This window comes from Capricornis sumatraensis, chromosome 3 (genome assembly GCF_032405125.1).
Source record: "Capricornis sumatraensis isolate serow.1 chromosome 3, serow.2, whole genome shotgun sequence".
Classification (NCBI taxonomy): Eukaryota; Metazoa; Chordata; class Mammalia; order Artiodactyla; family Bovidae; genus Capricornis; species Capricornis sumatraensis.
The window spans coordinates 136,431,177-136,444,836 of record NC_091071.1 but is presented as its reverse complement, the minus strand read 5'-3'; the positions used below and the strand labels follow the sequence as shown (position 1 = coordinate 136,444,836).

At 41.8% G+C, this 13,660-nt stretch overlaps 1 protein-coding gene across 1 annotated transcript; it reads right to left on the bottom strand.

Moving 5' to 3' along the window:
- Positions 1 to 1,824: 1,824 nt before the first annotated feature.
- Positions 1,825 to 11,289, bottom strand: CD28 (CD28 molecule; the record flags this gene model as incomplete). The annotated part of the gene is made up of 4 exons (XM_068968940.1): positions 1,825 to 1,953; positions 8,022 to 8,146; positions 8,398 to 8,751; positions 11,268 to 11,289. Coding segments are annotated over 4 exons (630 nt in total), but the record flags the coding sequence as incomplete, so codon positions are not given.
- Between the last annotated feature and the right edge of the window lie 2,371 nt (positions 11,290 to 13,660).

The window sequence follows — 13,660 nt, the reverse complement described above, 5'->3', positions numbered from 1 at the left end:
CAGGTCATTGCCCGGCTTAATTTTTATACATAGGTTATCTACACGACAATAATAATAATAGCTAACATATGTCAGGCATGGTACTACGTGTCAGGGACAAGCAGAAAAAAAAAAGACAAACTTGGGACATGCCCTCATGGAAATGATAGTATAAAAACAAACTTTTTTGATCATTATCTTCATTTTATAGTTGGGGAATCAGAGTTTTAGAAAGGCAGGGACTCTCCTGAGGCTAACTAGCAATAGAACTTGAACCAGGTCTGCTGCTGCTGCTAAGTCGCTTCAGTCGTGTCCGACTCTGTGTGACCCCGTGGACTGCCAGGCTCCTCCATCCATGGGATTTTCCAGGCAAGAGTACTGGAGTGGGTTGCCACTGCCTTCTCCGTGAACCAGGTCTACCTGCCTCTAAAACCTAGACTTCTCCAACATCTGAATGAATCAAAGCACTGAACAAATTATAACGGCAACAGGAAAGCTGTTCTTCAAGGTCCCCAGACATACTCCAGTTGACCCAAACTGGAACCAGAAAAATATCCATAGTGTGTCCAGGGTCTGGCCTTGCAGAGTGTCTTGAGAACTTTGATGCTATCTCAAAAGCATCAAATATTTTTCCATGTTGAAGGATCTCCAGGGTAAACAGGCAGCCGAACCACAGATTTCTGGAGCTCTGAGCCCTAAAGCCAAAAAATCCCAGAAAGGAGCTCTCATCATGGCTCTTTCTGCCTGCTGTTTCTGGAAAACTCCCACCAAATGCTGGCCATCCCTTCAGCACATGGCAAGAATGGTGTCATTCCCTTCCGTTCTCCCTCCTTCAGAGGTTTCTCAGGACTCATCCCTCCTGTTCTAATGGACGCTTGCATTCTTCTTTCACAGTATCTTTACTTCTCTCTCTGGATACGCCCTCTGCATCCCACCTTAGATTTCATGCACACAGTAAAGAAACCAACCGTGCAGATCTAAAATAACATGAAACAGAAGAGGCCCCTATATGATTGGACTGAAATGAGTGGCTGAATAAATAGCCCTTCATCATATTCAAATAATTTTTGACCTAAAGCGACCTTATTTCCTGACACATTCTTCCTTGGTGTGGGAGGACTACTTTATTCTTTCAAAATCATATTGTGAAGACTACATTGAGTTCCCATCATAGGGAGTAAGGAAAGCAAGTTGGTTTGCCTCCCATGACTCTAAAGAAAATCTCTTGGTCAAAATGACCAAATAGGACCAGAATTCAAAAAGAGTATCTACATCTCTACAAACTAAAACGGCATTAAATAGGAACTAAGTGGCTCATGTCATGAGTGAGAGACAGTGTTTTAATGGTTTTGAAAATGTTTACGTCTCACCACTCCCTCCCCATTTCTAACCTATCCCCACCTTAAATCCCCATTTTTTCAAAGGGAGTGATTTCCTACCTTCTTCTCCATCTAAAATGTCTTTCAATATCACACTTTGCTTGACCACAACGTGTGGGTGAGTTAGAAAGGAGTGGAACTGGAGGCAGATTTCAAGGCTTAACAGAATGCACTCACTTTTGGTTTTCTACCCTAACCTCTCAATCCAGTCAATAAATACACGGTGGGTTTGAATTTGGACTGTGGCACTAGGAGATAGAGTCTGCCACAGTAGTCTTCCTTCACTTCATCTCAGAGTCTCAAAATGACGTTCTTCGGTCTAGTCATTCAAGAAAATTTGGCATCAGTGGCCTAACAGGAGGCCACAGTGGCTGGCTGAAGACAAGGCAGGCCTTTCCTATCCAGAGCAGTGGTGTTGAGCAGGTGAAGAGGGGCCAGCCGGCTTGCATCTGGATAGGCGTCCGTGTCAGGAGCGGTAGGCCGCAAAGTCTCGTGTTGGCGCATAGGGCTGGTAGTGCCTTCGGGTGGGCCCTGGCCTGCGGGGGGTCATGTTCATGTAGTCGCTCTGAAGCATCCTGTTTCTCTTACTCTTCATCTGTGAAAAAAAAAAAAGAAGTGTCATTGTGAAGGGGGCAGGACACAGAGAGAGGTGTCTGGGGAGGAGTGCTACGATTTGGGGACAACCACTCAGAGCATGGCCAGTCAAATGAAGCCATGAATTCACTGAGAACCTTGGAGTTCGGTGGTTAATCCAACCCAACTACTTTGGACTCTTCCAAATTAACTTGAAAATTTTGAATCGAAGAAAGTGTTTTAGAGAAAGGCACCCCTGTTATTCTCAATGCAGCCATGTGGATGAATTCCAAAAGCATGTCTAATTAACATATCAACCACTGATATGTGAATATTCTTAAAGGTCCTTCCTCCTTTGAAAAGGTTAAGCATCCCCATGGCAATCTTCTTACGTTAACCATTTGCTTAAAGAAGCCATTTTTCCCCATAATTAACCAGAGGACCTTCAGCCCTCCAGAGTCTGGAATAGTCACAAATACATAGCAGTGGAGTCCAAATTAATTGAATGTTACATTCTAGGCAACTAGTTACATTCCTGTTCCATTATGTGTGTGTACATTTCCATTCAGGTTTCCCTGGTAGCTCAGATGGTAAAGAATCCACCTACAATGTGGGAGACCTGGGTTCAATCCCTGGGTTTGGAAGATCCCCTGGAGGAGGGCATGGCAACCCATTCCATTAAAAACAATAGCATCATTCATCTCCATTCCTCAGACTCAGCTCCCTCTGGATGAAGTTCTACCAGAGCTGAGGGAAATAAGGGTGATACTAATCCTGGAACAAGAGCTATATACACCATGAACCTTAGCAAAGTTTTGACTGAGGGTTAAGAACATCTTTTCTGGATCAATGTGCTGGTAAAATTTACTTGTTTCATAAAAGACCCATAAGAAAATTCTAAAAATAGAAAGCCATCCAGATTTCTGGATTTAGAGTTCTCTAAAATGAAAAAAAAAAAAAAGTCTATTTCTTGGCATATAGGCCTGATGCAAAAGTGAATACGTTGGACAGGAATGTCACGAACAGCTGAATAAGTAAGCAAAGGACGGGCCTTGTTTCCGTGCACTCCTACCTGAGCCTTTCCCATCTTCTTTGTCAAAGGGCCATGAGTTAAGTGCTGAAAGTTGGCAAAACACTTATTTTCAGGCCTCATCTTTTGAACTCTCAACTGCATTCTAGATGATCCGTTACTCTCTCCTTTCTGAAACGCTCTGTTTTGCCTTCTGTGAGATGGTACTTCCAGGTTCCATCCTACCTATGAAACTGCCTCCTTGCCTCCTTTGCAAACTCATTCTTCCTTAACTAGACATTCCGTGTTGGAGTTCCCCCCGGTCCTAGGCATTCTCCTCTACTCATCCTCTCTCCTAGGCAGCTTCATGCATATTCACAGCTTCAATCATCACCTATTCACCTGAATCTATATCTCTGGATTAGACCTCAAAGGTGCTTTAAACTCAATATGTTCAAAGGCATGAAGGCTGGTCCCTTCTATTGTTTCTCATCCCAATGAGTGACACTATCCTACATATAGTTGCCCAAGCTAGACCTCCTAAGCCTCATCCTTGACACCTCCAGTTCCCTTATCCCCTGTCCCAGGGGACATCTGACAACATCTGAAGACATTCTGGGTTGTCACAACTAGGATGAGTGCTACTGATCTCTAGTGGGTCGAGGCCAAGGATGCTGCTCAACATCCTACATTGTACAAGGCAGCTCCTGACGACAAAGTCTTATCCAGCTCAAAATGTCAGTAGTGCCAAGACCAAGAAATCCTGGTCTGAAGAGTCTGATCATGAAAAAGAAAGGAATGAAAAGGAAGCAATGGATACAAATACATCATCAAGTTAGAGTGAGTTTTGTTCGACTGTTTGGGTCCTCCTTCTTGCTCATACTCAGAGATGACTGATGATCGGAGCCCGGGTGACCAAAAGGATAGTGTTCCATCCACAGGTATAAGGCAAGAAGAGAGGTGAAGTAGGTTTGAGAGTGGCTCTCAATTCAGTTTCGGTTATTTGGGATTTGAGATGGTGGATGGATTATCTAGCTGGAAATAAGAAGAGGACAGCATTAAATAGACATAACTGGGGGATTCATTCAGAGAGAGATAGCTATGGAAACCAAGCGTATGAGGGTAGTTGCCCTTGAAACATCTTGGTTCTACATCCTTTCGATAAATAAAAGACTAGAGTCCTCTTGAGCACAGGGTTATGGCAGGGAAGGAACGACACAAGAACTGCCCTGAAATAAATGTGAAAGGCTGCTGCTGATATCTTGGGAGGCAGGATAATACTTAGTAAGTTAGTACTTACTCTAACTCTGAGGACTCCTCTTGCCAGACTTCTAAGGACAGTTTTTGCCTCTGGACACTCAAATTAAACTATAGCCAATTAGAAGGACCCCCATAATGAAGATGTCTTGATTCTGAAGTTCTCTGGAGTGCACCAAAATTATGAAAAATCTGCTGCAGTCTGTTCCCATGCTTACCCTCTTGCTGTTATCAGATAGAAGATTTAGTCATTTTCACCCTAACTGTAAATACAGCAGTGGGGTAGAAATGACACATGCATGGCTGGGAACAGTAAACAGAACCCACAGTGTCCATGAGCATGTAGCATATGTGTATGTGTGTGCAGAGCACTCACTTTACATGCCTGGGTGACTAAGTCATTCAACCCTTCACCATTCACTCTATGCCACAGACGTGTGATTTTTATTTCAGGACCACTCCTCCCTTTCTCTTCCTCCTACCCCATCCTTACCCATTCATTTCTTGGAAGCAGCAGAAAGACACAGGTAAACATAAGACAATATATTTAAAGGACATGGTCTTCAAGAACCCACTGGAGGGACTTCCCTGGTGGCCCAGTGGTTAAGAACCCACATTGCAATTCAGGGGATACAGGTTTGATCCCTGGTCAGGGACTGAAGATTCCACATACTGATGAGCAACTAAGCCCAGGTGCAGCAAGTACTGAAGCCCAAACCACAGGTCCATGTGTCGCAATGTAAGATCCCACATGATGCAACTGAGACCCGTTGCAGCCAAATTAATTCATTATTAATAATCGATTTTTAAAAGCATATCCACTGGATTTAAAGACAGATACTACCTGTACACACACTCTCCATATTCCCCACAGTGTGATTTATAGAGAAGAAAACTGTTTTTTAAGTGTTCCTTTAGACTAAGAAGGAGAATGGGCTTACCAACTCCATGGAGCAAATGGAGGATTGAGTGAGGGTGACAGGTGCTGGTCTGTGGCCGCCTGGCAGAGGAGAGCTCTTTGTTTACTCAAATGTCAGCAACAGGTCAAGAACTGAGATAGCATCTGCAGCTGCTCCCAAAAACCCACTCAGCCTAGAACTGCTTAAGGCAGTACATCACAGGTCCTCAGGAAGTTCCGGAAAACAGCAGCTTACACCAAGGCACAGTGCAGACCAGCCAAAAATAGGATCCTAGAAAAGTACCCCCGAAATGGCTAAACTCTAGGGATCCCTAATGATCTGCCTGCCTATCTCAGTAAAGTGCTGGTTGCTTGGAGAGTAACAGTATTGGGAAAAGACGAGCCCAGGTAAAAATCCTGTGTTATTCAATGAAATATGCATATATATTTATTCCATCCCCTTTTGGTCAGAGAGTACAAACACCTATGTTTGAGATGCAAATAAAGGGTACTTCTTATTGAGTAACCTCATTAACCACAAGAGGCCACAGAAGAAGATAAGGTATACCAAGCACTGAGACTTCCCAATTTTCAGGGAGCTCATGAGACAGAAAGAGACCAGAACAGGTTTGCTCAAGACAAAGCAAGATGAACCTCACTAGGAGTTAGTGTTAGTCAGTCATGTCCGACTCTATGTAACCCCATGGACTGTAGCCCATCAGGTTCCTCTGTCCATGGAATTCTCCAGGCAAGAACACTGGACTGGGTAGCCATTCCCTTTTCCAGGGGATCCTCCTGACCCAGAGATCAAACCCAGGTCTCCCACACTGCAGGCAGATTCTTTATCATCTGAGCCACCAGGGAAGCCCTATGAATTGTTAGTGCTGCCAAAGAAAAATGTATTGCATTATGATATTTCCAAGTTGAAAATCTACTTTTTTAACTCATTAAAAATGAGAAGCCACTTTTGTCCCTTTGGGTAATTCGAGCCACTTAGTATATTAGTTATATAATATATAACTGCTTATATATATATATATTATAATATATAAGCAGTTATATATTATAGTTATATAATATATAATGTTATATAATATATAACCTAGTTATAATAACTGATACGCTAGTGCATATTGACAATACATTTTAAATGGTGAGTAATACCCTTCTGGCCTCAAAAAGTTAAAACAGTTTCCAAAATTACTTTTCACAAAGCTAGGAAAGTACATTGACCTAGGTCAGCATGGTACAGGGGAGTACCTGTCCTAAAATGTACCCCCAAAAGACACTGCACCTGGATTTTAATTAAGAAGTTGTTATTCTAAGGGGATCAAGATAAAAACAGGAACTGAGTTTCTAAATTATATTATTGACAAACTCCACAGAGGTTCAAAAATAGAAGGTATCTTGGATGAAGACAGCAAGATCCACAAAGATGAAGGGACTCAACTAACATCAGAGAAAGAACTTGGGCAATATTTTACTACATAAAAGGCCCCCATCAGGGCTGGGCAACTTGCAGAAGGCAAGGCAGGCACATTCTCAAGATAATATCTGGTATAAAGGATTTCCAGGAACAAGCAGCCACTTTGGTGCTTACAGATCTTGCTGGAGGTACAGATTAGGCAACAGGCTGCCTGACAAATGTCCATCTGTCCCTTGGTCTCCCCAAACGGGAGAAGCATGCGGGAAACAAGGGAGAGGCAAACTTTGGCCATAGACCAACAAGAGTTTAAAAGGATTACAGGCTGAATTCATCCTGGGCATGACTGTGAACCCAACTGCCCTCCCCCTCCACTCATGCCCTGCCCAGCACCAAGGCGATAGTAAATAGGATGGCTTCAACATGACATGACTCCCAGAAATCACTGATTCACGTACAAATCAGATGTATGGACTGTGCCTTCAAGAAGAGTATGGTGCTCCAAGCATACTCATTTAAGTCCTTAGTTTGGCCTCTCTAGGGGTTATCAATTCATAGGTATTCTATAAACACTAAACTAAGTGTATTTAATACCAGAGGGATGGTGAATATCCAGAGAAATAGTCTTTATCTTTGAGGAACATATATCTCTTGTTGAGGAAATGATTCATGCATGCATCTAACTACTAGAAAAAAAAAAATTCAAAGACAATATGGAATGAATGCCATCCTGTGTACATAAGAACAGCAAGCTTCTGAGTAAGAAAAAGGAAAGAAAATAAGGAGGTCCTTGATTCACAGTATATATGGTTATCAACATGTGTTCAAACCTAGGCCAAAACTTCAATACTGAAGAAGATAGAGAAAAACACTATAAGTTAATTGCATGAACAATTGCAAAACTTTGTAAACTCTAATTCAGCAGTGAGAGCTCAGAACAGTCTAACTCCCATTATAGTTTCATAATGACAGCACCATACTTGGCCTCACAAAATTTAACTGCTTCAGAAGAGATAAAAATATGACTCAGATAAACAGACCTAGTTTCTTTGCTAGGTTTGAATGTGTAATTTCAGTAGTCAAATTTCTCATGATTTTTGACCATGAACAAAAATTGTTCATTGGCTTCAGTTGCTTAGATTCCCAAGTCACTTATGTTTTTATACATATTTTATATGTCATAATGACATTGCAAAATGGCAAGAAGAAAACTAACTTTCTACCTTACTTCGTCCCCCACCCTAATTTGCCTGTTTAGCTTCTTACTTGCCTAGCCACCTAATCAATGGCTTCTGGAACATAAAACTCACATCAGATTTTTATTTCAGGTAAAACTGAATAGTCTAAAAGAGAATCTAGCAGGGAAACCTACTCAAACCTAGCAGAGAAAAAGAAAATAATCACATGTTAAATGGAAAATAAGCCACATAGGCAAAATTCTTGAATATGTCCAGTTGCTTATGCAATAGAAAAGTTACATGAAAGCAATGCTGTTTCTCTTACCCAGCAGTTAGAAAGAGCCACTGTTACTAGCAAGCTATAGAAAACTAGCACTCCGTTTACCACCACCAAGGCCCAGAATGGCTTAGAAGACTCAGGAGACTGGGGAGATGGACAAAGATGTTTCTCTGAAAAACAGAATAGAGTAGATTAAATGATATGGGAATGGCATTTGAGTACGTTTCCTTCCTTCTTCCCAGGGCAGAATGTGAGAGGAAACAAAATACGCAAAATATCACTAGCTTAACATATGTAGACCTCCTCTCTGGTTTTCCTCTTTGAGAGTTAGCCAACCCCCACCACTGATCATGACCTAGTTTTCAAGACTGTAGTTGAAAACTGTTACTTGAGAGCAGACATTGGCCAAGTGGTACATTACCTTTCACATGGATAATGGTGCCATTACTCTTCTCATTGTCTATGTAAGGAGGAGGATAAAGAACCTCAAGTTTGCAGAAATAAATATCTGTTTGGTTGACGTACAGATCCTGGAGGTAGAAAGTCACTGTTTCATTGCCTACTTTCACGGTGCAGTTGAATTCCTTATTTGTTGACTGAAGTGGATGGGAGTGGTTTCCATTCACAGCACAGACCTCCACAGCGCTATCTGCTCCCTTATAAAGGGATGCCCGGAACTCCTTTGAGAAGAGGTTGTACGTGTACTTGCAGCTGAGATTGACCTCATTGTCGTTTACCACAAGCATGGGCGACTGCTTCACCAAAATCTTGTTTTCTGGAGGGGGAGAAAATTATTTGCTTAAAAAAAGAGTATGCTAAGTCACTTCAGTCGTGTCCGACTCTGTGCGACCCCATAGACGGCAGCCCACCAGGCTCCCCCGTCCCTGGGATTCTCCAGGCAAGAACACTGGAATGGGTTGCCATTTCCTTCTCCAATGCATGAAAGTGAAAAGTGAAAGTGAAGTTGCTCAGTCATGTCCAACTCTTCGCTACCCCATGGACCGCAGCCCACCAGGCTCCTCCGTCCATGGGATTTTCCAAGCAAGAGTACTGGAGTGGGGTGCCATTGCCTTCTCCAAAAAAGAGAATAAAGACTTAAAAAAGATAAAGAGAGAGATAGGGATAAGAGGAGAGACAGAAGGGGAGAAGAAAGCACTGATAGTTTGGACTCCATCCTAAGTTCTAATTGTTTGTCACTAGCTTGCTTCATGGGCTTCTCAGGTGGCTCAGTGGTAAAGAATACACTTACCAACACAGGAGATGCAGGTTTGATCCCTGGGTTGGGAAGATCCCCTGGAGAAAGAAATGTCAACCCACTCCACTATTCTTGCCTGGGAAATCCCATAGGCAGGCTACAGTCCACAGGGTTGAAAAAGAATCAGACATGACTTAGCAAATAAACAACAACAGCTTGCTTCATAAGTTGCTTCCTCTCTTTAGTCTCAACTTTTTAATACACCGTGACTGCTGAGCAAAATAAAAATTCTAGGTTTATTAACTTTCTCTAAGTGAAAAATGGGTGAGAAATGGGATGTTAAGGTTATTCAAAAGTTAATATAGGTAACATATATAACTACTATTAATAATTAATAATAGTATCTTTGTATGATTTCTTAGATTTCAAAGCACTTCTCAAGATAACATCTCATTTTTTTTCTTCCTCCAGTTCCACAAGGAAGGAGGGCACGTATCATAAGATGAAACTGAGAACCAGGGCTATTTTGTAGTAGAATTGGGACTTAAAGACTAGCTCTGACTAACAAACCATGCTAACTTTCTAATTTGTAAGTAATTAAAGTAATGGAACACACACAGAAAAAAGAATATAACGACTTTTTTTTCTTCTGAAATCAAGATATGTTACTTAACAAACAGATCTCCAGCAAAGACTTTCTCTTGGCAGACAAAGACACAGCTCTTTGGGAGATAATTGCACTGAATGTTTACATTTTGATATTATTTTCATTCTCCTTTGAATGGAACAGTGGAGTAAGTTGGAAGGCACTTGGAAGGCAGAAAGTGGCCTTCTGTTGGTACTGAACACCACAGCTATGCATTTGGAATTTTTTAATCTATGCTGAAATTTCTAACAAGCTAATCATGCTTAATTGTATTAATTTACTAATCAAATGGTTTACTTGAAAGTGGCTTTTAACACCTGACATAGATAAACAAGTAGATTTGTATTGATATTTTAAGCTATGATTCATCCTTTTATGAAGGAATTTAAGTGTTTTGAAACATTTTTATTTTATTGTCCATTCCAAGAATAGGATAAAGAGGTAACAAAAATGTTACCCAACGAATTTATCCTCCACAGCAAATTCTGAAGGCAACCTTCCAAGACACTTGCATATTTATTTCTTTAAATCACAGAAGATGGAAGGGGCCCAAGAGGCCCACAAGAGTTATTTCTCTAGTCTGTCTTCTACCTTTATGTTATCCTCAGTAAATGATCAAAGAATTTGGAGACCACCTAGTTCAGTCTCTTCACTTTTAAGCAAAGAACCTGAAATCTGCATAAGGGAAGAAAGCATATCTATTATATCTTGTTTTTCCCCCACTATATCCCCATTCCCTAGCACATGACATTATATTCCCTTTTTGGGTAGTGACTATATGAGGCCTAGAAACACTGGATGATCTACCTAATATCACTGAGCAGAGTGAAGACTAAATCCCAAGTAAATTACAATCACTTGAAAAATAGGCCACTGAAGCACTGAGAATCAACTTTGCAACCAAGACTTTCCAAAATTATCTAAAGCAATAAATCACTTGGTGTCTTTGATTCAAATTTCAACACAAAATACTTTTTTTTTCCTATTGCTTTGAGGTGTACTAACAATTGTCTACCTATTTGCATTTTTTGAAAAGGGTTATTTGAAGCAATACACCCACATATCCATACTGAAGGGTCAATAAAATAATCTCTTACAATGAAATTTACAGTTGAAACTGGATTTGAATCCGTGAAAGTTATGACCAACCTAGATAGCATATTCAAAAGCAGAGACATTACTTTGCCAACAAAGGTCCATCTAGTCAAGGCTATGGTTTTCCCAGTGGTCATGTACGGACATGAGAGTTGGATTGTGAAGAAAGCTGAGCACTGAAGCATTGATGCTTTTGAACTGTGGTGTTGGAGAAGACTCTTGAGAGTCCCTTGGATTGCAAGGAGATCCAACCAGTCCATTCTAAAGGAGATCAGTCCTGGGTGTTCATTGGAAGGAATGACGCTAAAGCTGAAACTCCAATACTTTGGCCAACTCATGTGAAGAGCTGACTCACTGGAAAAGACTCTGACGCTGGGAAGGATTGGGGGCAGGAGGAGAAGGGGACGACAGAGAATAAGATGGCTGGATGGAATCACCGACTTGATGGACATGAGTTTGGGTGAACTCCAGGAGTTGGCGATGGATAGGGAGGCCTGGCGTGCTGAGATTCATGGGGTCACAAAGAGTTGGACATGACTGAGCGACTGAACTGAACTGAACTGAACTCAAGATTTTTGTTTCTGCTTTGGGGAAAACAAAGTTGCATAGATCACTAATAGATTTTCATCTCATACACGTGTCTGCCTGCTCAGTCATGGCCGACTTTTTGTGACTCCCATGGACTATATAGCCTACCAGGCTCCTCTGTCCATGAAATTTTCCAGGCAAGAATAATGAAGTAGGTTGACATTTCCTTCTCCCAGAGGTCATCCCAACCCAGGAATTGAACTTGCATCTCCTGCATTGGCAGATGGATTCTTTACCACTGAGCCATGACATCGTTCTCAGTCCTAGTTGTACACCAAGAATCTGTCCCTGGGGACTTCCCAGGGAGAAGTGGTTGAGAATCTGCCTTGCAATGCAGGGGACTCTGGTTTGATCCCTGGTTGGGCAACTAAGATCCCACATGCTGTGGAACAACTGAACCCAAGTGCCCCGAAGCCTAAACGCCCCCACTAAAGAGTCCATGCGCTGCAAGGAAAGATCTTCCGTAGTGCATGGAAGATCTTGCCTGCCCAACTAAGACCCAACACAGTCAAATAAACAAATAAATAAAATTTGTCACAAAAGAAGAAAAATATGTGCCTGACTCCCATTCCCAGAAACTGTAATTTAATTGGTTAATGCTGGTGGAGGATAGATTGATTTTTAACATTTTTTATTTTTATAGCTTATTGAGATATAATTCAGCTTCCCTGATAGCTCAGTTGGTAAAGAATCCACCTGCAATGCAGGAGACCCCGGCTCAATTCCTGGGTCAGGAATATCTCCTGGAGAAGGAATAGGCTACCCACCCTGGTATTCTTAGACTTCCCTTGTGGCTCAGCTGGTAAAGAATCTGTCTGCAATGCAGGAGACATGGGTTTGATCCCTGGGTTGGGAAGATACCCTAGAGAAGGGAATGGCTACCCACTCCAGTATTCTGGCCTTGAGAATTCCATGGACTACAGTCTATGGACCTGCCTCTTGAGAAACCTATATGCAGGTCAGGAAGCAACAGTTAGAACTGGACGTGGAACAACAGACTGGTTTCAATAGGAAAAGGAGTACTTCAAGTCTGTATATTGTCACCCTGTTTATTTAACTTATATTCAGAGTACATCATGAGAAACGCTGGGCTGGATGAAGCACAAGCTGGAATCAAGATTGCCAGGAGAAATATCAATAACCTCAGATATGCAGATGATACCACCCTTATGGCAGAAAGTGAAGAGGAACTAAAAAGCCTCTTGATGAAAGTGAAAGTGGAGAGTGAAAAAGTTGGCTTAAAGCTCAACATTCAGAAAACGAAGATCATGGCATCTGGTCCCATCACCTCATGGGAAATACATGGGGAAACAGCAGAAACAGTGTCAGATTTTTTTTTGAGGGGGGGGGCTCCAAAATCACTACAGATGGTGATTTTAGCCATGAAATTAAAAGACGCTTACTCCTTGGAAGGAAAGTTATGACCAACCTAGATAGCATATTCAAAAGCAGAGACATTACTTTGCTAACAAAGGTCCGTCTAGTCAAGGCTATGGTTTTTCCAGTGGTCATATATGGATGTGAGAGTTGGACTGTGAAGAAAGCTGAGCACCAAAGAATTGATGCTTTTGAACTGCGGTGTTGAAGAAGACTCTTGAGAGTCCCTTGGACTGCAAGGAGATCCAACCAGCCCATCCTGAAGATCAGTTGTGGGTGTTCATTGGAAAGACTGATGCTAAAGCTGAAACTCCAATACTTTGGCCACTTCATGCAAAGAGTTGACTCATTGGAAAAGACCCTGATGCTGGGGGGGATTGGGGGCAGGAGGAGAAGGGGACAACAGAGGATGAGATGGCTGGATGGCATCACCGACTTGATGGACATGAGTTTGGGTGAACTCCGGGAGTTGGTGATAGACAGGGAGGCCTGGCGTGTTGCGATTCATGGGGTCACAAAGAGTTGGACACGACTGAGCAACTGAATTGAACTGAACTGAACTGAACTGAACTGAACAGTCTATGGGGTTGAAAAGAGCTGGACATGATTGAGATATTTCATGTTCAAGATATAGTTCATATACCATAAAACTCACCTTTTTTAAAAGTTCACCCTTTTAAGTATATAATTCAACGACTTTTTATTATAGTCACAAAGTTGTGAATGGATCATCACTATCTGATTCCAAAATACTTCATTACTCCCCCCAAAAATCTCATACCC